The 27095-nt window shown below is 40.2% G+C and overlaps 4 protein-coding genes across 4 annotated transcripts; 3 read left to right on the top strand and 1 right to left on the bottom strand.

The window, feature by feature from the left end:
- LOC134659949 (uncharacterized) lies at window positions 1-4995 on the top strand. Its single transcript, XM_063515645.1, has 6 exons — window positions 1-49; window positions 380-492; window positions 1259-1361; window positions 2704-2836; window positions 3543-3592; window positions 4916-4995. The coding sequence occupies exons 1-6, from the start codon at window positions 1-3 to the stop codon at window positions 4993-4995; spliced, it is 528 nt and encodes a 175-aa protein (XP_063371715.1).
- A 1699-nt stretch (window positions 4996-6694) lies between these two features.
- LOC134659948 (uncharacterized) lies at window positions 6695-9128 on the top strand. The gene is made up of 4 exons (XM_063515644.1): window positions 6695-6726; window positions 7098-7255; window positions 7687-7827; window positions 9016-9128. The coding sequence occupies exons 1-4, from the start codon at window positions 6701-6703 to the stop codon at window positions 9126-9128; spliced, it is 438 nt and encodes a 145-aa protein (XP_063371714.1). The 5' UTR covers window positions 6695-6700.
- Window positions 9129-9662: 534 nt separating this feature from the next.
- On the bottom strand, window positions 9663-16999 carry LOC134660268 (PBAN-type neuropeptides-like). The gene is made up of 6 exons (XM_063516011.1): window positions 16886-16999; window positions 15641-15729; window positions 13902-14002; window positions 11301-11433; window positions 10190-10293; window positions 9663-9770 (listed from the first exon to the last, which is right to left on the bottom strand). Exons 1-6 carry the CDS (start codon window positions 16961-16963, stop codon window positions 9715-9717), a joined length of 561 nt encoding a protein of 186 aa, XP_063372081.1. The 5' UTR covers window positions 16964-16999; the 3' UTR covers window positions 9663-9714.
- A 5767-nt stretch (window positions 17000-22766) lies between these two features.
- On the top strand, window positions 22767-25052 carry LOC134660328 (uncharacterized). The gene is made up of 2 exons (XM_063516076.1): window positions 22767-22857; window positions 24523-25052. The coding sequence occupies exons 1-2, from the start codon at window positions 22854-22856 to the stop codon at window positions 25020-25022; spliced, it is 504 nt and encodes a 167-aa protein (XP_063372146.1). The 5' UTR covers window positions 22767-22853; the 3' UTR covers window positions 25023-25052.
- The last annotated feature ends 2043 nt before the right edge of the window (window positions 25053-27095 follow it).

The raw sequence follows: 27095 nt of genomic DNA, 5'->3' as shown, positions 1-27095 counted from the left end.
ATGTCGGCGAACTTGGACAACCCAAACTTCATAAGGGATCGTTTTAGAAGTAAATAGTACACATAATGTTTTAAATAGTTTTAGTTTGTTTAACACGTCTAATTACGCCTTTATTGGAGTAAAAGAGAATCGCCTATGAGAGCCTTAACCAGGCGTGTCTCACTCCGCGATTTCGTCGCTTTGCTACAGGTAGCTAAAAGTACATCCGTTCGGCCCCAATTTTGGGGAAAGCCATAAGCCGCGCGTGGAGCTGTCGCCACCTAGCGGCCATATCTGCGCTGATCGTAACAGACGCGTTTTGTTAGAGAGTGAGTCTTCTGTACTTAGTACTATTATTTATTCTGGGCCTTAACACACTGGTTTATGTTCGTTTGTGCAGACGAAGCCTACAAGCCAATAATGCCAACTAATTTTCGGGAGCGCTTCGACCGGCCCTTCACGCCTGCCTGGATGGACTACTGCGACCCCTACCACTGCAATGACTACCACAGGGTACCTTTATAACGCTTTTTCTGCCCTCCGGCCAGAAACAATTAATTTCCGGTTTCGTCGGACAGCAATCCAAGGAAAAATATTTCTGCTAAAGGCTCCCAATATTCATGCACACCTGGGATTGCGCAAACTTTGATTACACGCATTTAATAGGAACTTAAGGTGTTTAAACGATTTCCAGCTTGCTGGGAATGCATTCTAGGAAAAAATCTAATTTGACTGGCCAGTTATAGGTAGTTATAACATACAGGCAAATTCGTGTTCTAGTTATTCGATCTGCTTCCGATATAATACTCAAGAAACCGGCCAAGTGCGAGTCGGATTTGCGCACGGAGGGTTCCGCACCATCAACAAAAAATAGAGCAAAACAAGCAAAAAAACGGTCACCCATCCAAGTACTGACCCCGCCCGACGTTGCTTAACTTCGGTCAAAAATCACGTTTGTTGTATGGGAGCCCCACTTAAGTCTTTATTTTATTCTGTTTTTAGTATTTGTTGTTATAGCGGCAACAGAAATACATCATCTGTGAAAATTTCAACTGTCTAGCTATCACGGTTCGTGAGATACAGCCTGGTGACAGACGGACGGACGGACGGACAGCGGAGTCTTAGTAATAGGGTCCCGTTTTTACCCTTTGGGTACGGAACCCTAATAATAGACATTTCTTCTAAAACAAACGTCACTTTTGACTTTGACAGATCCGTATCATATCGGAAACAGATCGAATAACTAAAACTCGAATGATCATACCTAATACTTTTGCAGGTTGCCTGCGGAATAAACCGGAGACAGCGCGTGTTCAAATGGTTCCAGAGCGGCTGCCACATCATCCTCAACAACCAGTGCGCCGACTTTAGGGGCAACCTGAGTAAGAACAATAATAGAGTTACCTATCGACGTGTAGTGTATCTCAAGACTGGCCTTACGCGCAATAAGAATGGGGCCAGTACAGCGGCGTGACACTGCTACAACGCGATTGGTTGATAAGTTCGCATCACGCGCGCGATTGGTCGCAACTAGTTGCGTTAGACTGCACGATTGGCTCGAATTCGTGAGTGACACCGCTGAAGTACCATTTTTAGTGCCCGTAAGGCCCGTCCGAGTTACCAAGTCTGCAACGATTTTGATAGTAAGTACACGCGCTGCAACTTGCAAGTGTTATATTTTATTAAACGTCAAACTTCTATGTAGGTAATTATGACGTATAAATAACACTCGCACTGCGTGTGCTATCAAAATCGTTGCAGACTTTTCTTGGTCTAACTGTAGCATCATTAAACGGAGAGTCGGAGACAGCGAATATTTAAATGGATCCAGAATTCCAGAGCGCCCACATCATCCTTAACAACGAGTGCGCCGACTTTAGAGGCAACCTGAATACTTTAATTTAATTTAATTTTCTTTATTTAGAAACAAACAGTCTCTTATAGTAATACATTATTACAATGAAGGGTTATCAGACTTATAGACCTACAGTTTCCTTAATTAGAATATATATTAACCATATAACTTATATAAGTAGTACTAAACTAAATAGATTTAAAAGTTGAAATACCTACCAGAATACCTACAAACTGTGCTCGCTCTTGTGCGCATACCAACTAAACGAGTCGACGTCCTATTATAAGTTGTGCGCTACGCGCGCTCCAATCCAACGCCCGGCGCATTGGCGCTCTCATAGCTGCTTAAATAGTCGGCCCGTGCCCAAGTAGAGCGCTGCGCGCGCTCCAGTGCTGGGCGCATGCGGCGCCCAACCTATTAAAAGAGTGGGGCTAAGCCCGTTCTAGTGCGGAGCGCAGAGGCGTCCTCATCATGCTGAAATGAGGCCATTTCGTGGCACTTTAATCTTATTTTGTGTTTTCTTTCATATTATGTATTGTCTGTGCTTACGAATAAATTATATTCTATTCTATTCTATACCATCTAATACTATAAAAGCCCGACGTGACGCTTTCAGCACCCTCACCCTTGTTACGAGATTATTATTTGTATCTCCGTTACAAACTCTCGGGTTTTTACGCCCGTTCATTTATAAGGCGTGCGTGGGGATATAGATCCAACACGTGGAGGCCGTTTGGAGAGCTTTATTATTAAAAGAGTCAGGCGAAGCACATTACTTATTCTGTGGCGCTGCGTTCCGTGTAAGTACTTTATATTAAGTAGTTGCACAATAAAGCTTTTTTCTAAAATGTATTTGATCCGATTTTCAGAATACGACCAAACTGACACGAAGTTCTGCCATGCCTTCATACTGCACGTCCGGCAAGGTTGCCGCGACTGTGAACCCGACGGGAAGTTGGTCTGCGCCGTCAGTTTGGTGGACAACCGTGTTACACTGTTCAGGTTCAATTCATTACAGGCCTGTAACCGCAAGAATCGAAGTCGCGTATTGCAGACATTTTTCGCTGTCACTCTTATTACGCCTGCATTTGAGAAAAAGAGAAAGATCCCCGCGATTTGCGAATTTCGGTTTTCGCGGTGGCCTCTCTGACACAGGGCGGACACGCCATACATCAAAAATGATTTGCGATTATATGTGTGCGCGGCACGTCTGTACACGCGTCATTGTGTATCTGACGGACTTCTGGCATGCTCTCAGTAGAGCGACTTACGCACACATTCATGTCGCGGCCTGTCGCGGGCGAGGTAATGCGAGTCGAGGCGGGGCGGTGGGTGGCCGTTCTGTATGATAATACTATTACTTATTCTGTGCCTCTAATTTAGTGAATAATCCTTTACCATCGTATTTTCACGGAAACGCATGTATGGTAAGTATGCTATTTCAATCAGTCTCCTCAGTACAAAAAGTAATTGACTGAATTAGGATGACAAATACGCAAGTTTCCGAGAAAATACGATGGCAAAGGATTATTCACTACTTATTATTATGTATGTACCTAACCCAGATATTGGTTGTTGTATTTATAAAATGTTGCTGATGTATTTTTCATCTCACTATACTTATGATGTCACTCCAGAATTTTGTATTGACTTGAAACAGCCCTTGAGGCCTACAGAATACATTTTTGTTTTTTTTTTTTAATTTCAGAGACCGATGCGCGCTTCAGTCTACCAACTGCGAAGCGAACACATTCGACGGTACGTCTTTTTAATAGTTAGCAAACGAATAAATAGACGAGCTGCGTGATAGGAAGCGGTTACCTTCTCCCATGGACACAAGCCACATCGGAGGAGCCACTTAAGCGTTGCCGATACTTGAGAAGTTGAGAACTAGATGATACCCGCTTCTTGAGGAACGTATAGTGAACGTCAGCTACCGCTCCGTTGGTACGTTGAGGTTAAACCGTGGGTACGGGTTGGTCTACAACTCTACACCGTCAGCTTGGTGGGTAACCATGTTACATTGTTCAGGGGTACGTATAGTAAACGTCAGCTGCCGCTCCGTTGGTAGTTTAAGGTAAAACCGTGAGTACGGGTTGGTCTGCGCCGCCAGCTTGGTGGACAACCATGTTACATTGTTCAGTACGTATTGTGAACGTCAGCTACCGCTCCGTTGGTAGGTTAAGGTAAAAACCGTGAGTACGGGTTGGTCTGCGCCGCCAGCTTGGTGGACAACCATGTTACATTGTTCAGGGGTACGTATAGTAAACGTCAGCTGCCGCTCCGTTGGTAGTTTAAGGTAAAACCGTGAGTACGGGTTGGTCTGCGCCGCCAGCTTGGTGGACAACCATGTTACATTGTTCAGTACGTATAGTGAACGTCAGCTACCGCTCCGTTGGTAGGTTAAGGTAAAAACCGTGAGTACGGGTTGGTCTACGCCGTCAGCTTGGGGGACAACCATGTTACATTGTTGTACCACGTTGTACGTATTGTGAACGCCAGCTACCGCTCCGTTGGTAGGTTCAACCGTGAGTACGGAGAGTTGGTCTGCGCCATTAGCTTGGTGGACAACCATGTTACATTGTTCAGGGGTACGTATAGTGAACGTCAGCTGCCGCTACGTTGGTATATTGAACCGTGAGTACGAGGAGTTTGTCTGCGCCATTAGAGGGCCTACCGCGAACCACGTTCGACATGTTGCCTCCCTGTCACACTCACATACGAATTTACAAGTGCGACAGAGAGGTAACACGTCGAACGTGGTTCGCGGTAGGCCCTCAGCTTGGTGGACAACCATGTTACATTGTTCTGGGACCAGTGCGGTGCGTGCTACAGCTACCAACTGCGACGTTACACAGTACGTAAAGTACGTCAGCTGCCGCTCCGTTGGTAGGTTTAATCTACCTTGAGTCAGTCTAAGCTACGACGGAACGTCATCATTATTGTCATATTTCTATGAAAGTATGACGTTTATAATGACACTCCCCTTTGTTCTATTCTTTGAACTTTGTTCTATTCAAGTTGGCGTAAAGTTAGCTTAGAGTTAGACGGACTCTAAGACATGCTGTTTTTCTTTTTTAGAATACGAGGAAGTGGACATGGGTCTCTGCGTGTTCTACCTAAAGGAAAAGGCATTGAAAATAAACATGGGCACACACTAACGAATCTTTTATTTGCATACATCAATAAAATCTAATGGTGAAACATTCACCCTCCCACAATCTCTCTGCTTTGCCGTAAGGTTGACTGGTAGAGAATGCTTTAGGCATTAAGTCCGCCTTTTGTACGATAAGTTTTTCTTTTGTGCAATGAAGATTAAATTAAATAAATATTAAATGATATTCCGTACATAAGTTCAGAAACCTCATTGGTATGGTACCAGGATTTGAACCCGCGACCGCGCATTTAAAGTCAGATCCACTCGGTCACCACCGCTTAAATTCTGTGAAATAATACGAAAACCTTAGCGAAAGGTGTTCACACTTGGCCGTTTTTAAGTTTGTTTAATACCGCTTCGATGAGTTTAATTATATTTTGTTTGTAAGTTTAGCAATTAATTTCCATCGCGGTATTCCGCGAGCAGGCGGTACATTTTTTGGTGTGTTTATTAAAAAAATATGAAGAAGATTATTGTTTTCATTTTTTTAGGTGAGTACCTATTTACTTATTTATCTTTGTAGTATATGTATATGTAACTAGGAACTTGTATGTTTAATTAAGTTGGGTAAAAACTTATAATTTATTGTATTTCTATTAGCATAAAGTAATATAAGTAAAGAAAGAGTGGTAACTCCATACATCATTTCTTGCCAATTGAAACGCGAGTTATTTCGTAGTCGACATCTAACGTCAAGTAGTGGAACTATCAGCACCGCTACTTGATACCAGATATATGTCACAAGTGTCGCTACTGACGAAAAATGTACTACTAAAATAATTTACAACTAATATTATAAGCGGTAGGAGTTCAAAATAGAGTTTCAGTGCATCTGGTTATAATATTAGCTGAAAATTGTTGAGCATTAGAGTTTTACTTTGCCGCGACATCTATTGTCGAACTAACTCGCGTTTTGGTAAGAAAACTGATGTATGGATATGACCGTTTCTTTAATTATATTTATCTATGCTATTAGTGATCAAGAACTTATAATTGGCTTTGTAATTCTGTTTTAATTTCTGGATATTATATATAGAGTCTGTTCGGAAAGAGAAGAGCCGTGGAATGTATTGGGGCCCATACATTCCACGTCTCTTCTCTTTCCGCACAGACTCTAGCGCTGTTGGTTATCCATGCAATTAAAGACTGTGACACCATTTCTTTCAGTTATAATGCAATTCCATCCAAACTCAGCTAGACAAAAAACCACCATGAAAATTAGCGACCGAATACTTCTATTAAAAAAACAAATCCGAAACAGCCTCCGACACCCATCGCCGCACGACCCAATCCCATTGTACTACGAATCAGACGAAAACGCGCCTATTAAACCTATATTAGACCACGATGAATTAAAAAAAGGCGATAGATTCAAATTAGCCAAATTCAAAAGTATTCCTACTACTCTTACAACTAATCTTGCACTCAGGACTGGCGAAAACGTCAAAAAACTAAAATTGCTTAATATACTGAAACAATACACGATTATCCCTAAAATAACATCCCCAAACGTTTCAAATGACGTCAAACCTTTTATCTGGCAACCTAATACATCGACCACTAAATTAGGCTTCAATATTTTTTATAGAAGACAATATTATTATGACAATCATATTTTGTCGAATACGCAAGAATGGACGCACTGTGTAGAGCATATTACACCTTATTTAAAGGGGGTTAAGAAGGAACTTGGTGTGCCTGTGAAGATTATGCCGAAAGACCATATTGTACATAGGTAAGTCTAACCCTCTTCTTATTTTTTCAATTTCATGTTTTAGGTATACAAGATACACTACGTCCGTCAATTATTGCAAATGTTTTTCCTTAAAACTATTACATACTTAATTACCTACTTAACTAATACAATTAGCAAGTACAATTATCCCATACATATTCTCTTCTTCGATTACTGAAAGAATCGCTGCTGCGCTGCAGATATCGGAAATGTATATCTCAATGCTTTTGAATTTGTGGCCGTAGTCATAAAGAAATAAAAAGCGGCCAAATGCGAGTCGGACTCGCCCACCGAGGGTTCTGTACTTTTTAGTAAATTTATCTATGTAAGTATACTTATGAGTGATTAAGTGACCACGTTCTTTCTCACAGATTGCTAAACCTCATTCGAGCGAACAGCACGAAAATGACGCGCGCCGAGAAGAAGACCATCATGTACCAGATCAGCAAGCTGCGGATCCGACTGTACTCCTGGCATTTCAACGCGATCATGCAGCTGACTACACTTATTGCCAGGTTACACGGACGGAGTAAGTGTGACGACCGGTCTGGCCTAGTGGGTAGTGAACCTGCCTGCGAAGCCGATGGTCCTGGGTTCGAATCCCGGTAAGGGCATTAATTTGTGTGTTGAACACAAATATTTGTTCCTGAGTCATGGGTGTTTTGTATGTATGTATGTTTGTAACTTATATAAGTATGTATTTATCTATATAGTATGTATATCGTCGCCTAGCAGCCATAGTACAAACTTTGCTGTTTGGGGGTTGGTCTGTGTAAGATGTCCCCTAATATATTTATTTATTTTTCTCCACACCAGCTCGTAAAGACTCTTTTTACTTCAAAAACTTTTAAGAAAGTTGCATTTTATCCACATGTGAGGCAAAGTACGTCGTAATGTTAACTCTACATATTATAATGTATGCTTGGTTCAACTCTAGAGCATCTTATCCTCTTTTTTCAGGTAATAAAGTCGACTTTTTATCCATAAAGCGAGGGTTGGTGAAAATGCTGGCGGGGTGGCAGGCTGATCTCTCGAACAGCACCACACTGCTGCGGCAGGCCAAGGTGTTCCGACCGCCATGCATACCACGGGGCGGGCAAGGTATGTACTGTAAACTACGAAACTACCCCACATGACCTTACCCTAGCCTCCTAAGTGTAAGGCCTGAGTGGACGCTCGAGTTGTGCGTGCAGCGGGGCGGGGCGTGCGGCGTGCATGTTAAACAAATGCAAGCGTAATATAGGAGCGGCCTTAGTGCACGCTGCTCACATCACGCGTGAGCCCACAGCCACGCTGCACGCGTCGCCGAGCGAGCGTCCACTCAGGCCTTACACTAAGGCCCACCCATCCAAAATTTGCCACTAAAATTTGAACCTAAACTGTAGGAAATAGAGTTGATTTTGCGTCGTTTGAAAATTGAACGAAACAAAGCGAAAGCGACTCCGTTCCTATTGAACATGGTTTCAATTACATCGAACTGGGGGCCGATTTTTGAATTTCGATCGCTCGATTTCGTACTCGAAAATCAGTGGAAAACGGCGAAATGCTAATTTTTGAAATACGAGCGATCGAAATTTGGAATCTATTGGTATTGACCACTCGATTCCAATTCTATTAGTAGAATTTAAATGCCTAGTAGTGGAGATATTATTTAACGAAATACACGAAATCGAGTGGTCGAAATTAAAAAATCGGCCCCCTGGAGACCGATGTCCACTGAGAGTTGCTCAGGAGTTGTATATGTATATACCTAGTACCATAAAGAAATATAAGTAAAGGAAGAGTGGTAACTCCATACATCAGTTTTCTTACCAAAACGCGAGTTATTTCATAGTCGACATCTAGCGTCAAGTAGCGGACATTATCAGTTCTGCTAGTGGACAATAGATGTCGCGGCAAACTAAAACTTTAATGCTCAACAATTTTCATTTAACATTATAACCGGATACACCGGAAATCTATTTTCAACCCCTTCCGCTTATAATTTGTATTAGTTGTAAATTGCAATAGCAGTAAATTTTTCGTCAGTAGCGACATTTGTGACATCTGGTGTCAAGTGGCGGTACTGATAATTCCACTACTTGACGATAGATGTCGACTACGAAATAACTCGTGTTTTGGCAAGCAAACTGATGTATGGAGTTACCACTCTTTCCATATTTATATTTCTCTATGATCAGTAACTAACATTCGGAACTCCGTAAGCGCGATTTAAGAAATCCTAACGCCATCTGTGGTCCAATTGTGGTAGTAAATCACTTTGTCACTAATTGTCGTCGTATTTCGCAGGGTCCTCCAAGTTCGTCCGCGGCAGCACGCTCAGCCCCATGCCCAGCCCGGTGGCAGCCTTCGCCGAAGATATCAAATGCCGACGCCGAAATGCCGACGACGTTTGTGTATAATGACGTTTATGATACTTTTGTTATTTCATTTATTTACTTAAATAAATACTAGCGAACCGCCCCGGCTTCGTACCTATACCCAAACCTTCCCCGAGAATGACTCTATGGATAGGTGAAAACCGCTTTACAATCCGTTAAGTAGTGTTTAGGGTTCCGTAGTCAACTAGGAACCCTTATAGTTTCGCCATGTCCGTCCGTCTGTCTGTCTGTCCGAGGCTTTGCTCCGTGATCCCTACTTCGTTGCTTCGTCGCTGTGGGTACCTATTTGATATCGAAGAATTGACCAGTATAGCAAGACCCCTTGGGCCCTTACAAATAGGTTTTGGGCCTTCTAGGCCGTAACAAACTCGTGGTAAAGGGTACCAACTTAAAATGCTCTAACTAGTAAAGAATAAAGATTAAAAAAGTAGTATTTAATCATTCCTTTATTTAATGACTAGCATCCTTCCTTATACATGTTACATTAAGTACTTCGTCCAAAACACTATATTACATTACAACGCTAAATGGCTACTATTCAATATACTCTATGTATGCAGGTATTCACAATATTATTTAGTGTTAGGTATTCATTCGCTCAGTGTGTCTATGGTTTAGTCCCATTGGTGCTTCTGGCTATACGGACTTTGCTGGGGTACAGTTCTGAAAAAAAATACATACAAATTAAGCACAAATAAGGGCCGATGTTTTTTTTTACTTATAAATACTTACTGTATAGTTTATTTAGAACACAGTCGTAATAAGCATATTACATAATATTGTACACAATGTACATAAACAAAGATGAAGATAGGTTCAAATAAACAACTTTAGTAGTTCCAGAATAATAAAATAACATATTCATCACCGGACAATGAAAACGGGCCGCCCTGTACAGAAAATGTCACACAAAGAAAGACCCCTTTCATTGTCCCTAAGGGGGCATTAAAATATCGAAAATATTTCTTTTTGTTGTCGTTTTTTCAAAAAAAATCTTCCACTTAGGGGCTGTTCATAAAGTACGTCATCTATTTTTGACGATTGTTGAAATAAATAATTTTTGAATGTTTTGAATTACCTACCGTAGTTGTACGACCTGCCGAGGCGTGGTGTCAGCTCCACAGTGCGGCCGAGGCGCGGGGAGAAATACTTGGACCTGCCGTCTATCGACGCGTCCTGTCTGTAACTAAACATTATTCTACATCAGAACAAGTACTAGGAGAATCGTGAGAATAATTTGTACCTAAGGTGGCACGAGTGTTGAAGTCACTCACACAACAACATGATACGTATATATATTTTAATGACAGCGAGATTTTGAAATTAGTGCCTATTCTTGTTCCGTACTGATGGCAAATTGAAGTTTTCGCTCATGTACTCGTAACATGGCCCTCCCGGTATCCAAATTCCATGGCTGAAAAATCGGGACATCATAGATACTCGTACTTACACTTCGTGCGGTCACCGGTACGGTTACCATCAGTTTGTCACTGACATAAACGCCGTCGAGAACGTAATTTACTTTCTATACATCTCGCTCGCACTCGCATATTCGTGCAAACGGGATGTATAGAAAGTAAATTACGTTCTCGACAGCGTTTATGTCAGTGAAAAACTGATGGTAACCGTACGGGTCAGCCTGGCGTAAAGTTGTTCTCATGGCCTCGCTTCTCGAACGCGTCATTAGAACCATGCTATCCTCATTACTGGATTCAGGCGTATGTTTGTGATTTTAGTTTTACGTAACAAATATAAGAGCCTCGGTAGAGAGTACCATTTTGTACCATTTGGAGTTGAAACTCTAGGTCCATGGGGTCCCAGCGCGCATAAGTTGTTCGCAGAAATCGCGAAGCGTCTGGTTGACGTAACTGGTGACCGAAGAGCTGGCGGCTACCTCGCACGACGTATCAGCATTGCGATACAGCGAGGAAATGTCGCCAGCATCCTTGGTACAATGCCTCAAGGGCCTATTTTAGATTTAAGCTAGTTTTTAATTTCTTTTAGTAATACACTGTATATATCTTGTTTGTAAATAAATAGATAGAATATCTTTTAGTTTAGTCTACCTCCATTATACTGTGCCATAAGATACTTAGGATGACCAAGGATCTTAGCATGTGAAAATCTGTGGTCTCTGCCTACCCCTCCAGGAAATAGGCGTGATTATATGTATCTATGTATAAAGATACTCACACTTCGTCAGAAGCGGTGACGGCGTCAGCTTGGCGGCCGAGCCTCGGCGTGAAGTCGTTCTCGTAGCCTCGCTTCTCGAACGCGTCGTCATAACTCCGTCCGAGCTTCGGCGTGAATATTACTTTCTTGGTCACTGTATTACAAGTTAGTTAGTATTTAGTAGTACCCAACTGGCGCGAAGTGGCACAGAATAGGGCAGAGTGGCGTTCTCTTGTGTCAGAGGCCAAGATCCTCTTTGGGTCACTGAGCCAGTGATGTATGTATGTATGTATGTAGTATTTAGTAGAAGTTAGTATGACGAATATGCCTAAGTACCGGTAATTGTGAATTGAAGAAAATGCCTAGGCATGGCTTGGACCGAATACCGGACCAACTCAATTTACTATTTCAAATGCAAAATACCAAATAGTTTTGCGTTTTGTATTTCAAATGCTAAATTCAAAATAGGTATTTTCAAAATACTTTTTCAAAATAAAATACCTTTTGACCAAATCTCAGATATTTTTATTTATTTTAGGTATTTGTCATGAGAAATAGACACAATGCCGAGCCGAACAAAAACGTCTAATAACATGGCACCTTATGCATGACATTTTGGTCATATTTATCAGTACGCGTATCAATAAATTCTGTTATGTTATTAATAATAATAACACTAACTTAATAGTAGTTTATGCAACAGTGATATAATAAGGGTTCTTAAAATTCAAGGGTCGAAGTTACAAAACGAGACGTAGTCGAGTTTTGTAAAAAAAGACCCGAGAATTTTAAGAACCAATTATGAGCTGTTGCATACATTACTTTTTCTATGACAGCTGCAGCAAAAAAAAAAAAAAAAAAAGTTATTATTTAAAAAAAAGAGTTATTATTAAAAAAAAGAGTTATTATTAAAAAAAAAAGAGTTATTATTTAAAAAAAATTGAGTTATTATAAAAAAAAAAGAGTTATTATTTAAAAAAAAAAAGTTATTATTTAAAAAAAAAAGAGTTATTATTGTAAATGAAAACATACCTCTTTCAATCAAGATGATCGGAACTTGTATCTTTAAAAAAAATAAAGCAGTTGTATTATACTCATAAGATGACTGCTAGCAGTCATCTTATGAGCCTATAGACAAAGCATTCAAATGACATTGCTTTAGATATCACTGTCAGTCATTTAATTGACACATTTAAGTGCTGGAGTAGAAAAAATAATGTAAAAAACTAGACTAACGAAAAGAGAGCCATGGCTCCATTTTGTGAGTTGTGTGGCCATTTATTTCGGTTGATTGTGCATCTAGTTCTTATTTTATTATTATTACACTTTTATTTTATTAATAACAACTGGACTGGTATTGTTAAAAAGTGAGCAAAATAAACATCAATCTTTATTTATTACGCTCTTTAGAGTTCCGTAGCCAAATGGCAAAAAAAGGAACCCTTATGGATTCGTCATGTCTGTCTGTCTGTCTGTCTGTCTGTCCGTCCGTATGTCACAGCCATTTTTTCCGAAACTATAAGAACTATAGGTACTGTTGGAACTTGGTAAGTAGATGTATTCTGTGAACCACATTAAGATTTTCACACAAAAATAAAAAATAAACTATAAATTTTGGGGGTTCCCCATACTTAAAACTGAAACTCAAAAATGTTTTTTTCATCAAACCTATACGTGTAGGGTATCTATGGATAGGTCTTCAAAAATGATATTGGGGTTTCTAATTTTTTTTTTCCTAAACTGAATAGTTTGCGCGAGAGACGCTTCCAAAGTGGTAAAATGTGTGGCGCACCCCCCTGTAACTTCTAACATAAGAGAATGATAAAACTAAAAAAAATATATGATGTACATTATCATGCATACTTCCACCGAAAATTGGTTTGAACGAGATCTAGTAAGTAGTTTTTTTTTAATACGTCATAAATCCCTTAAATACGGAACCCTCCATGGGCGAGTCCGACTCGCACTTGGCCGCTTTTTAACAATACCTGGCGCTGGCGCCAGGCGCTAGCTGGCGCCTCTATCGGTCAAATTCGGCAATACAAGCGTCATTCGTTCATTTCATTTTGTTTGACTGATAATGTTGGTTTCGACAGTTCGAAAAAAGAAACTGAGGGCCTACCGCGAACCACGTTCGACGTGTTACCTCCCTGTCACACTTACATACGAATTTACAAGTGCGACAGAGAGGCAACACGTCGAACGTGGTTCGCGGTAGGCGCTCTGATTTGACTAGTAGTCAAATACCCTATTATGATGATGACGTATAGTTTGTAGCTTTCTAGTAGACCCCGAAGGCTTATCCTATTGTCTATTGTTCAGTAAAACCGCACGTGCTACTTACCTGCAAAAAAGGGTCCTAATTATTCTATTTGGCACCTGAGCGCGGGTTAGTCCAACGCTCAAAAAACCAGTGTAGGTGCGCTCTCCGATAACGCGCCTTTGTTACGCATCTCGATGACACATTTTAGACTGGTTCTGTAGCGTTCGACTCGCCGGCCCTCAGTAACCGAAGTACCGATTTTTTATGCAGGTGGTTGTGGCACGTGGCACGAGCGGTTTTTCTTAACAATAGACAATAGGATTAGCCTTCGGGGTCTATTAGAAAGCTACAAACTATACCTTTAGCTTCTTGGTCGTCGGACTGCGAATCGTAGTAGGGCAGCTGGTCGTAGTAATATTTGAGCGCGTCGGCCGCCTCCAACATCCTCAGCAAGGTGTCTCTGTAAAGGGGTATTACTGCAATGTTCTGCCGCCAGAGTGCAGCACTAGCACCCATCGTATGGTTGGTTAACCCTATGGTTGGTATGGTTTACGATGTGTAGAGATGGTGGTATAGAGTATGTATAAGTTACTCTAAATAATTTAATTTGTTCTAATTTCTAATACTTCTAATACCTAGTAACAGAAGATTAATTTAATTAATTATTATTATAATAAATTATTATTATTCATTTAAGACGAAACAGGAGCTGAGATTTAAATATTTTAGGTAAATATACCAGGCGAAAAATCCTGCGTAAAAATCTCAAAAATCGAGGTTTCGTACTCAACTGTTTCCTCCTCCAAACCTTAACTAATCGTAACCAAATTTGGAAATCTAAAATGATTATGAAATTATCTGTGTCGGACCGTTTTGCTTTTTTGGCTAATTGATATCAGTTTTGAATACCACGCCTCTCATTTCGGCATAGTCAGTTAGGCCATTTTGGCCATTTTTTAAGGGCTCTAGCGCCTTAAAAAACGAAAATATCAAAAAAAGGAAAACGGTCCGACACAGATATTGACAATATTAATCTGTGTTGAAATAGTTATTTGTACAACAAGAGATCAAAGTTTGATATTTCTTCGAGTGCTTATTTTGAGTCCCGTGCAAGCGAAAGATTCTATAATAGATTCACGAGCGTAGCGAGTGAATCTAATTTAGAATCTTGAGCGTAGTAAGGGACTCAAAAGCGCACGAGATGTAAATAACTTTGATCTCGTGTAGTACACAACATTTTTCACCTCAGCAGTGAGAACATATTAGATAACTCGAAAAATGTATTCCTTCTTCATCACTTACCTCTATTCACTCATGTTTTCTTAAGATATACCAACAATTAAATTTTCACCTCAGCAGCTCGAACAAGGGTACTTTGCTACTTAAAAACAGTGAGCAAAATCGCATTTTGCTCACTGAGTGAGCAAAATCGCATTTTGCTCATTTTGTCCCACTCAGTGAGCAAAATGCGATTTTGCTCACTGTTTTTAAGTAGCAAAGTACCCTTGTTCGAGCTGCTGAGGTGAAAAAATTATTGCTCTAGCTTCAAAACCCACGGAGGAAACAGTCGAGTACGTTTGAATGGAGAAATGACCACTCCTGTTGGCTCTTAATTATTTTTTCACCTTAGCAGCTCGAACAAGGGTACTTTGCTACTTAAAAACAGTGAGCAAAATCGCATTTTGCTCACTGAGTGAGACAAAATGAGCAAAATGCGATTTTGCTCACTGTTTTTAAGTAGCAAAGTACCCTTGTTCGAGCTGCTGAGGTGAAAATTTAATTGTTGGTATATCTTAAGAAAACATGAGTGAATAGAGGTAAGTGATGAAGAAGGAATACATTTTTCGGGTTCTCTAATATGTTCTCACTGCTGAGGTGAAAAATGTTGTGTACTACACGAGATCAAAGTTATTTACATCTCGTGCGCTTTTGAGTCCCTTACTACGCTCAAGATTCTAAATTAGATTCACTCGCTACGCTCGTGAATCTATTATAGAATCTTTCGCTTGCACGGGACTCAAAATAAGCACTCGAAGAAATATCAAACTTTGATCTCTTGTTGTACAAATAACTATTTATAAGTAATTGATAAGTTTACCTGTTATCAGAAAACATCCGCTTGCCCCGTATGGGTGTGAATACTACTCTCGCTCTTCCGTTTTTTGCCGTCCGTTCCATAGTATCATCCTGTAACAAGTAGCAAGTCAGCAGTCGGACACCATAGTTATACAGTCAGCAGCAGAAGTTGCTAGCAAGCGAGGTGTTCCAAATTACCTTGACACGCTCTTATACCTACTCTTAGTAATAAAGTCGCGTCAAGATCAATTTGAACACCTCGCCCGATTAGAAACTTCTGCTGCTGACTGTACGTAACAGGTAACAGGAGAAAAAAAATATTCGTGTGTTACGCCGCGTAGCACTTTCTTTCGGTACAGTAAACCGAGTTACGAGTGCTACGCTATACTCGTAGCAGTTTTCAAGAGCAGCGCTTAAATTAAAAAGAAATCGGGAGCCCAATTCAGATTGATTCAAATGTAACTAATTTGAAATGGTTTTAATACGACCTTTTGATAACAATAATAACTATCAGCCCGCGGGGCAGCTTGTGGCAAGCTGACGGTGAGTGGCGACACCGCGGACCCCTATTCCAGAGGGCCCTTAAGCCCTTATATCTGGGGCCTTAAGCTAAGCTTGTAACTTGTAATACAAGCGGATGTTTGTTAGAAAGGAACTTCCACTTGTATTACAAGTTACAAGGTTTTGAGAAACGGGCCCCTGGCCCTCGTTTAACTCGCGTCTGTGCTTGCCTTGAGTCGCAAGAGCGGGACCTAATGCTCCAGGTGGGAAGTGTAAAATATAATAACGCCGGCGGCCTGCTGAAAGGGCCTCGCGTTGTTGGCTTCGGCCCCCACGCCTCCCAAAGGTCCGGGACCCCATGGTAAATACATAAACACCCAAGACTCAGGAACAAATATCTGTGCTCGTCACACAAATAAATGCCCTTACCGGGATTCGAACCCAGGACCGCGGCTTCACAGGCAGGGTCACTACTAGGGTTTGCAATCCGGATCCGAAATGTATGAAATTATCCGGATCTGGATCCGGATCCGCGGATCTTCCCATACATTTCGGATCCGTCGTGCAAACCCTAGTCACTACCCAGTCTGTATGATACCTATATGTTCGCGATAAACATAAAACTGAACGGATTTTCATGCGGTTTTCAGCAATCAATTGAGTGATTCTTGAGGAAGGTTTAGGTGTATAATTTGTTAACGTTTTGTGTAACCCGTGCGAAGCGGGTCGCTAGTATAATATATAGTATGGATTTATAGTTACTTACCTTATAGTTATCACCAGTAACCATTAGGAATATATTAAATACGATCAGAAGCACCACTTTATTGATTTGAAAAAACATTTTGCCCAACAGCCAACTTGCTTCTGTCCGAGCTACCATTTGGACCCTTTTTATATACGAATCGGGGTAAACTGTATTATAATGAATAGGGGAGACGGGGGCGAAGCGAGCAAGGTTTCTATCATAGAGAAATAAGTATAAGTAAAGAAAGAGTGGTAACTCCGTACATCAGTTTTCTTAACAAAACGCGAGTTATTTCGTAGTCGACATCTAACGTCAAGGTAGTGGAACTATCAGTACCGTTACTTAACACCAGATAGCATATATTTCGCTACTGACGAAAAATTAACTCCTAAAACAATTTACAACTAATATTAATTTATAAGCTGAAGGAGTTCAAAATATAGTTCCGGTTATAATATTAGCTAAAAATTGTCGGGCATTAGAGTTTTTGTTTGCCGCTACATCTATTGTCAACTAGCAGAACTGATAATGTCCGTCGACTCTATGGACTTACCACTCTTTCTTTACTTATTTCTCTATGGTTTCTATTAGTAGGCAAAATAAATATCTTCATGAATAAATCAGTAGTTTTATGATAAACGGTGTAATTGAGGCCTCATTACTAATATTAGCTGGATTAGGATAGTTTCTATATTAAATAATGTGTGGTTCTTAAAGATAAGGGACGCTGGTTGGATAGGTATTATAATTGTTACGTCTGGTGGCTTAACCAAGATGATAATCGTAAAGTAAAAATCTGGTTTCGTCCTTGGTGAGGAATGAGACACCAAAAAGGATAATGGACCCTCAAAAACTGGTCCTAAGCAGTAACACAAAAAAATATTTTTTTAGGAAATTAAAAAATTAAAATGTAGCCAGCCTCATGGGCACCCTTCCGCAGGGCACAGACTTGGGGGACCTTTCATAGGTGGGTATTTTTTCTATTGTTGTTTTATTTTTAAGTAGGTTTATTTTAGGTTCTAAACTAACATTGTTTAGTTTTGTAGGTAGTATTTAAGAGTTTGTTGAGGCCGTAATTCGACCTGTTCTCGCTGCTATGCCGATGCGTGACTTTCGCTGGACCTTGAAGTAGTAGGATGACGCTGCGAATCGGGATCTCGTGGTGTTCTTCAGCCAACCCGGGACTTCTCGGGATCTTCGACGACCTTTGCTGAAGATGTCCTTGACGAAAACCGTTGGTAGTTGAAATCGCCGCTTCTTCGCCCGCTTGAGACGCCCCAGTCCTTAATATGGGATGCTGTAGTCGACTCGCGGAGTTCCTCTCTCCGGGAAATGGGATGAAGCTGCGTTGCGGACGCGTTCTTCGCAGGCGCTGGTACCGAGGTCGAACTCGACGCTCTTCTTCGACGGATGAAGGAACAAATGCTGAGGCCTAGGCTCCTTTCTAACGATGCAGGGATGCCTAAGTGGATCTTCAATGAAGATTTGTTATTTTAATTTGTGTACAAAGATTTATTTGTGAAATTAATTTAATACAGTACAACTACAAGTACAGTTTGTCGTTCAATAGATTTTGGAAGATTCCCGTTGGCTGCTGGCGGCGGACGTTATACAGGGTGCTTCCTGTAACAGGAGCAATAAATTAAACTAAAGGCTGTACTCCTCAAACTGACCAACATTTGTTCAGCAACTTTTAAAATTTATGAATCCTTTAGACTTCGTTTTTTTCATACAAAATAAATATTGCCTTCAATGTACGCTGACATCAGTGTGTTTGACGTTGCTTGTCACGCTTTAAACATAACAAAATTTGCAATACATTGCGTCTTAGAATAAACTTTAAAGTGTAATAAAAATCAAAACAAGAGTTATTTTTAAAAGTTGCTGAACAAATGTTGGTCAGTTTGAGGAGTACCGCCTACAGTTTAATTTATTGCTCCTGTTACAGGAAGCACCCTGTATACGCATCCGATCATTGCCGATCTTCGAATTTCGGACGCAATCGGCCGTCCGTGACGTCACATAGGATGCGTTCTGAACAGAGTTTTATTATTTAATTTAATTAAAAACCACCGGTCTCCGTGTCCCCAAGTTCCCCTAAGTCAGCTGTCACCTGCAAATCGAGACAAATGGTATCCCTGTAAACAATTAGTGCGTGCCTTGTCAATACTTTATATATAGACTAACTGTCCCACTACTGAAAGGTATTATGTCTTATTAAATTGTACAACGGGACTTAATCACGTATTTACGTTTTAAGATTTACCTCCGACGTTTCGAGGACGGCGTTGTCCCCGTGGTTGGCTAGAAATGTTGATGCCATAGCCAGTGTTCTCCGAAACCACGGGGACAACGCCGTCCTCGAAACGTCGGAGGTAAATCTTAAAACTTAAATACGCGATTAAGGGCCGGTTGCACCAAACCGTCTGTTACCGTTAAAGTATTCGCAAAATTTTATTGCATGGAAAATTTCATACATAACTGATGTTTCACGTTAATCAGTCTGTTAAATGCCAGCCGGCTTATTAGCCAAGCGGACAATCGCTATCGCTTCGACAACGAAACGCTTTGTGTCTCTCTATCACTCTTCTATATTAGTGCGACAGTGACAGTTGCGTTTCGATCGCTACGGAGCGTAAGCGATTGGCACGTTGGCTACGTGGCCAGATCCTTTTTGTGCAGAACGACACAAATACACTTACGACGTTTTTGAGCCCCAGTGCGTAGGCTGCCTGTTTACTCAATAAACAGATTGAGTTCTTTATAGACGTAGGAATTGTTTTAACATATTTCTAATCTAATTGTTACGAGAAGAAGTTGTGGGCGTATTTAGTAGGCTAGTACAGTTGTTTACGCAATAATTAGAAAATATACTTACATTTAATTATTCCGTATGGTATAGGTATATGTATGAAAATATGTATTTATATACGTTATTAAGGTATTATATAGTTTTAGTTTTGTACTCTATTATCAAAATGTTAGAGTGCGTGTTCAGATATTTTTGAGGACCTCGGCCGCTCCGATATTAGGGAGTGCTCCCGGAACTGGTTCTCTAAACAAATCTAGTACCGGAACCGGGACTTCCCGGTTATCGCCATACAAACTCAGTACCGGGAACATTCTTTATCCGATATAGGTATTTTATCTGATGCCTCGGCCGTTCCGATTGACGTCAATTTTCAAAATGGCGGACCCATTGGAGTTCGAGAGGTCTACACAGCAATAGGTACCTATTTGTTTTCTTCCACAAACGAACAGTTAAGGTGAACCTACTTAGAAGCAGTAATCTTCAAATAATGCAGCATATCCTCCTGCTAAACGGATAATAGGCGTTTGATTGAGCAAATGTGGGTTTAATCGACGCAGAGGATATGCAGATAGTCCTATAACAGGTATACATTACATACCTAAAGTGTTATTCTATGGAATTTCCTAACTATGTAAACAAAAGTCACTACTAAATTCATCATTCAGAGACGAATATGGCGGTTTGTTTAACATAGAAAGTTCCATAGAATTACACTTTACATGAGTTGCTGACTTGTCTTGGTCTAACTGTAAACCGATTTATTGGTAATTTAGCAATTAAGTATATATTTATGTCATTCGAATTATTTTCTAGCCTAACCAAACCAGTTGGTATTAATTGGCACCACATTGCCTAAATTGCAAAGGAATAAGATAATTTCGCGTGGTTAAGTGGATGGCAGTATACAAAAGTAAAACTGAACGCATCAAAATCAGATCAAAACCGTGACAAGTTGTTAAAATTTGAATCAAGCTCCAGTTTAGACCATAAATAAATGCTTACCTTAACCTTTTGGACGCCAATGACCGATATATACGCACCGCAGGTCCAACGCCAAAGACGTATTAATCGGTCATAGACTACAGAGCAACATAGACCTAGGTGCATATGCATAAAGTTCAATTTCAGTTTTGACACTTCGGAGACGTGGCGTCTGAGAGACAGCTTTTGTGTTTGACACGGCGTCGAAAAGGTTAAAACCAGCATTCATATTAAGTAGGTACTAACCTATAAGTACTTAAATTACAAACTGTCCACGACCCACGAAGTATCCGGAAGATTTTACTTGACCACATCGGGCTCAGCATGGTTCCATTTTTAGGGTTCCATAGCCAAATGGCAAAAAACGGAACCCTTATAGATTCGTCATGTCTGTCTGTCTGTCTGTCCGTCTGTCTGTCCGTCCGTATGTCACAGCCACTTTTTTCCGAAACTATAAGAACTATATTGTTGAAACTTGGTAAGTAGATGTATTCTGTGAACCGCATTAAGACTTTCACACAAAAATAGAAATAAAAACAATAAGTTTTGGGGGTTCCCCATACTTAGAACTGAAACTCAAAATTTTTTTTTTCATTAAACCCATACGTGTGGGGTATTTATGGATAGGTCTTCAAAAATGATATTGAGGTTTCTAATATCATTTATTTCTAAACTGAATAGTTTGCGCGAGAGACACTTCCAAAGTGGTAAAATGTGTGTGTCCCCCCCCCCCCCCTGTAACTTCTAAAATAAGAGAATGATAAAACTAAAAAATATATATGATATACATTACCATGCAAACTTCCACCGAAAATTGGTTTGAACGAGATCTAGTAAGTAGTTTTTTTTAATACGTCATAAATCCCCTAAATACGGAACCCTTCATGGGCGAGTCCGACTCGCACTTGGCCGCTTTTTTTTATCGCCTATGCGCGTCCCTTTCGCACTTACATCTATCTAATCTATCTATCTAATACCTTTAAACGAGCAATTCTTGTTTATTTATTTATATATATATATATATATATATATATATATATATATATATATATATATATATATATATATATATATATTTCGGGGATCTCGGAAACGGCTCTAACGATTTCGATGAAATTTGCTATACGGGGGTTTTCGGGAGCGAAAAATCGATCTAGCTAGGTCTTATCTCTGGGAAAACGCGCATTTTCGAGTTTTTATTTGTTTTCCGAGCGAAGCTCGGTCACCCAGATATACTTGTTAGAACGTGACAGGCATGGTGATGACAAGCGATAAAAGCGACCGTTTATTCTATTCTGTTTTTCGATTTATTCTATTCTTTTGAAAAAAAAAAAATTCTTGCGTCCTCATCATCTTCCTCGCATTGCTCATGGGAGCCTGGGGTCCGCTTATACATATAATTGGCATCAACTAATCCCAAGAATTGGCGTAGGCACTATTAGTTAGGGTTCCGTACCTCAAAAGGAAAAAAACAGAACCTTTACTTATGCTCTTTATAGGATCACTCGTCTGTCTACCCCCCCCCCCCCTTTATCTCCGAAATTACTGGGTTCAAAATTTTGTAAAAAATACCTACACAAAATAGTTCTTTACCTATAGATGACAGGAAAGACTATTAGAAATGTGCAGTCAAGCGTGAGTCGGATTTAATGTACAGCACCCTTGGAACGCGAGTCCGACCCACACTTGGTCGGTTTTTTTCTCTATTAGTGTAAGGCCTGAGTGGCCGCTCTTGTTGTGCGTGCAGCGGGGCGGGGCGTGCGGCGTGCATGTTAAACAAATGCAAGCGTATAGGAGCGGCCTAAATGTAAGGCCTGAGTGGACGCTCGGAGCGGAGCGTTCGGCGGGGCGTGCAGCGTGGCGTCGGGCTCACAAGTAATTTGAGCAGCGTGCACTAAGGCCGCTCCTATACGTTTGCATTTGTTTAACATGCACGCCGGACGCCCCGCCCCGCTGCACGCCCAACTCGAGCGTCCACTTAGGCCTTACACTTAATGCACGCTGCTCACACTCCACGCTGCACGCCCCGCCGAACGTTCCGCTTCGATACGAGCGTCCTCTCTTGCCTTACACTTAAAGATTATATTATGTTACATCTTGCATATATCGCTCCGCGTTGTACCAACAACGCAGTCAGCCTATTGTGTTGGTGCCGTGCACACGGAGATTCAATTTATTCAGCTCAAGTGGAAAATGTGTGAGTTAATCATTCATATCTATAGAGTTACTAGCGACCCGCCCCGGCTTCGCACGGGTTAACAAATTGTACATAAACCTTCCTCTTGAATCACTCTATCTATTTAAAAAAACCGCATCAAAATCCGTTGCGTAGTTTTAAAGATCTAAGTATACAGACAGACAGACAGCGGGAAGCGACTTTGTTTTATACTATGTAGTTAAGACGAAAGGGGACGACCGCCCCGAAACCGCTATTCCATACAAACGTAATCCCCAGTTCCTCTCTGGATATTAACATTATTGAAACTATTTCGACACAATTTTATTTTATTTTTATTTATTTTATTTTAAAATTTATTTCAGGGAACAAGGCCCATATTTTCACTATCAGTATAAAACTAAGTCGCTTCCCGCTGTCTGTCTGTCCCTATGTATGCTTAGATCTTTAAAACTACGCAACGGATTTTGATGCGGCTTTTTAATAGATAGAGTGATTCAAGAGGAAGGTTTAGGTATGTATAATTTTAAATTTGTTAACCCGTGTGCGAATCCGGGGCGGGTCGCTAGTACCGTATATAGAATAGAAATAAGAGAATGATAAAACTAAAAAAAATATATGATGTACATTACCATGCAAACTTCCACCGAAAATTGGTTTGAACGAGATCTAGTAAGTAGTTTTTTTTTAATACGTCATAAATCCCCTGAATACGGAACCCTTCATGGGCGAGTCCGACTCGCACTTGGCCGGTTTTTTATTTATAAGGCGTTTATTTTAAGTTTATTTATCTAGATAATTTATATTATTATTTTATTTAATGTTCCATGTATATTTGTGTGTCTAAAGATAATTTGAAATAGAGGCGGTTTGTCAAAGTAAATTATGTAGCCACAAAAAGTCAAATGGCGTTCTAACAGTTTTAATCTTCTGTCAAAAGATGGCAGTAAATGTACTGTGGCTACGTAATTTACCATGACAGTAACTCTCTATCTATACTCTTTGGTTAGAATATGAACAGGCGGGTTATAGTATAGAGTCTGTGCGGAAAGAGAAGAGTCGTGAAATGTATGCGACCCAATACATTCTACGACTCTTCTCTTTCCGCACAGGGGACCGATTTTTGAATTTCGACCACTCGATTTCGTGTATTTCTTTAATTAATATCTCCACTACTAGGCATTTAAATTCTACTAATAGAATTGAAATCGAGTGGTCAATACCAATAGATTACAAATTTGGATCGCTCGTATTTCAAAAATTAGCATTTCGCCGTTTTCCACCGATTTTCGAGTGACGAAATCGAGCGATCGAAATTCAAAAATCGGCCCCCAGACTCTAACATTCTTCGTACTTGTCGTCGCGTCGTTACTATAGCATCGAATTGTGACCAATATGTCGACATTGTTAACAATGGCTTGAAGGCTGCGGCATCTTACGATTAGTTATCATTGTGGTCTATTGTTGTGGCAAAAAGGCTTTTTAAACCGATACGTTTGCATCATTGTGAATCATAGAGAAATATAAGTAAAGAAAGACTGGTAACTCCATACATCAGTTTTCTTACCAAACCGCGAGTTATTTCGTAGGTACCCCAACTCTTTTTACTGTAGAATAGGGCCCTAGAAACCATTTAGGTACTCTAGTTAGCAAGTAAATAAATTAAAACAAATTATATTGTTACAGGGCCACTAATATTACTGGGACTGCTAGCGACCACAACATGTCTGCCACTAGAAGAACAAGAAGACCCATCACCGACCACAGACAACATAGAGCAGCTCAAAAAAACCATAAACGTAGTTTCTTACATCCAAAACTTTAAAAACGTAATGGCCGATTATGTCAACTCACAATACACCGACCTAAGCAAACACGACATGGAAAAAATAAAGCAAACACTAGAAGAATTTCTAGTCAAGTTCGCGAACGATCTTCGAGAAACAGTCGAAGATCAACAGAAAAATGTGACGTTTGAAAAAGAGCGCGATAGAATCCAAGATGGCGTCCCGGATGCGACTTTTGTGGAAATAAGAGATAGGATTATGACTGAATTTCCGGATATCAAGGTAGAAACTGCTGATGTGATTGTGTATAAGTTGAGGAAGAATTTAAATGAGACGCGGCAGAAGATTGATTATGTTATTAAAACGTCGGAGAGGGAATTCGAATATGCCGTAGCTTAGTGGTTTTTCTTAAAAAGATCACAGTATTCAGTTTTTTTAGGAATGGGGTTGGCAATAGGATATTTCACTACTAGTCAAATTAGTTTCTTTTTTCGAACTGTCAAAACGATTTTACTAGTGGTTTTATTAGCTCCGTGGGGCTCCGTGCGCCGTCTAGTTTGTTACTGTGAACTAAAAAATTGCCTACAAGTATTTGCTACTTAGGACGGTGCGCGTTTTTAGTATGGGATTGGGTATCTGTACTAGTATTACGTATATGATCTGTGCTACTATGGAATTTATATGAAACACTAGCATGTGACGTCACAATCAAATTACCTACTCTTTATAGTTTTATTCGGGTTTTAAAATAGAAATTGTGTCTAAAAATAACTGCTGTCTACGTTTCTCTATTAAATTATTAATCTTCTGGTGCTTTATTTCATGCGTGGTGTAAAATAATTTATTTTAAATACAGTCAAATACCCTATTGTCAATATAGTTTGTCAAGCCTTTCCCGTCAATCGAAAAAGGTGGCAAATTTAAAAAATGTAGACGCGAATGATTCTCCCATAGAAAATTTAGACACAACTTGACGTCCCTTTGTGTGCACGACCACAGATAATGACTTTTGACAACCCTAAATAGCCGAAAGGGATAGTGCCATACGTTATCTGAATCGCTGTCAAACTTCGGTTTTGTAGGAAGTTTCTTTTCTGTACGGTAGTACTATTACTTATTCTGTGGTTAAGCTATAAGTATGATAGAATGTGGATAGAATTAAAACGAAAGATATATTAAAATTATTTTATTTGTAAATACAGCACTGTACCTATATTAAATAATCCAATATGTATATATATGTATACTCATTATTTCATTAACTTCATTTCATAGATTACAATCACTTATATTCAAATTTAAGTCTAAAATATGAGCGTCAAGTCATAACAAGTATAATAAAATGTAGAATAGCGTCACTGTAATAAAATCTACAGAAGCTATATTAGACTATTGAAATATCAAGGCTCATTCTTCGTTTTTAGGGTTCCGTACCTCAAAAGATAGATGGCAGGAAAACCCATTAGAAATGTGTAGTCAAGAGTGAGTCGGATTTAATGTACGGAACTCCGAAAGCGGTGCCGTCATATAGCGGCCGTCCCCATACAAATACTACGACATCCATATTTAGCCGTATTATTTAGTATGGAGACGGCCGCTATATGACGGCACCGCTATCCTAGGAAAACCGATCTTAACTATTATATATGAAACGAAAATGATGATACGCTAATTAATTAATCCATAATTTGCTGTAACTTATTTGTCAAAAATATTTTTCAATAAAGACACACCAAGATCGCGTTGTCTTTCTGTAATGCTAAAAAAAACGGAGATATACATTGCCAAGCAGGGGGGCTACCGCGAAAACCGAAATACGCAAATTGCGGGGATCTTTCTCTTTTACTCCAATGAAGGTGTAATAAGAGTGATAGAGAAGTTATAGCCCAGATTCGATAATTGAATAGATTATGTTTCTCTTTCAAAGTGGCGAACCCATGAAAGTGTGGGAGGTGTACGGCTCACAAACCTCTTACACCATTCACTAACCCGGGGTTAACCGGTTAACCCCTCGAACGCCCTTGTCAAAAAACTGCTACTGAACTAACTACCAACCTTTCAACTGATAATTACAGTCCAAATTGTCTGGGATCTGGGACATATACAGGACAAGGCAGTTGAGGGGTTAAACCATAGTTACCAGTACATTTTGACTCTGGGTTAATGATATAACCGGTTAACCCCGGGTTAGTGGGATGATACAAGTGGCGCTTACGGCTTACAGTTGGCTCCAAAACCACAGGGCGGACACGCCATACATCAAAAATCATTTGCGTTTATATGTGTGCGCGGCACGTCTGTACACGCGTCATTGTGTATGTGTGGGTGAGTCGCTGTACTGAGAGCACGCCAGAAGTCCGTCAGATTCATGTCGCGGGGCGAGGTAATGCGAGTCGGGGCGGGGCGGTGCGTGGCCGTTCTGTATGATAATACTATTACTTATTCTGTGCCAAAACGCTACTGGTCTTAACC

Source organism: Cydia amplana, chromosome 26 (genome assembly GCF_948474715.1).
Source record: "Cydia amplana chromosome 26, ilCydAmpl1.1, whole genome shotgun sequence".
NCBI classification, from domain to species: domain Eukaryota; kingdom Metazoa; phylum Arthropoda; class Insecta; order Lepidoptera; family Tortricidae; genus Cydia; species Cydia amplana.
The sequence above is the reverse complement of the archived record's forward strand: the minus strand, read 5'-3'. Positions and strand labels throughout refer to the sequence as shown.

Excerpts from the sequence above, each read along its gene's own strand:
- LOC134660268 (XM_063516011.1), bottom strand. The coding sequence starts at position 16,963 with ATGTTTTTTCAAATCAATAAAGTGGTGCTTCTGATCGTATTTAATATA. Across the intron at positions 14,003-15,640 it reads CGGATGTTTTCTGATAACAG|AGACACCTTGCTGAGGATGT; the intron begins GTAAACTTATCA and ends ACCCCTTTACAG. Across the intron at positions 9,771-10,189 it reads CGGCAGGTCGTACAACTACG|AACTGTACCCCAGCAAAGTC; the intron begins GTAGGTAATTCA and ends ATTTTTTTTCAG.
- LOC134659948 (XM_063515644.1), top strand. The coding sequence starts at position 6,701 with ATGCCGAAAGACCATATTGTACATAG. Across the intron at positions 6,727-7,097 it reads AAAGACCATATTGTACATAG|ATTGCTAAACCTCATTCGAG; the intron begins GTAAGTCTAACC and ends TCTTTCTCACAG. Across the intron at positions 7,256-7,686 it reads TGCCAGGTTACACGGACGGA|GTAATAAAGTCGACTTTTTA; the intron begins GTAAGTGTGACG and ends CTCTTTTTTCAG.
- LOC134659949 (XM_063515645.1), top strand. The coding sequence starts at position 1 with ATGTCGGCGAACTTGGACAACCCAAACTTCATAAGGGATCGTTTTAGA. Across the intron at positions 50-379 it reads CATAAGGGATCGTTTTAGAA|ACGAAGCCTACAAGCCAATA; the intron begins GTAAATAGTACA and ends TCGTTTGTGCAG. Across the intron at positions 493-1,258 it reads ACTGCAATGACTACCACAGG|GTTGCCTGCGGAATAAACCG; the intron begins GTACCTTTATAA and ends ATACTTTTGCAG.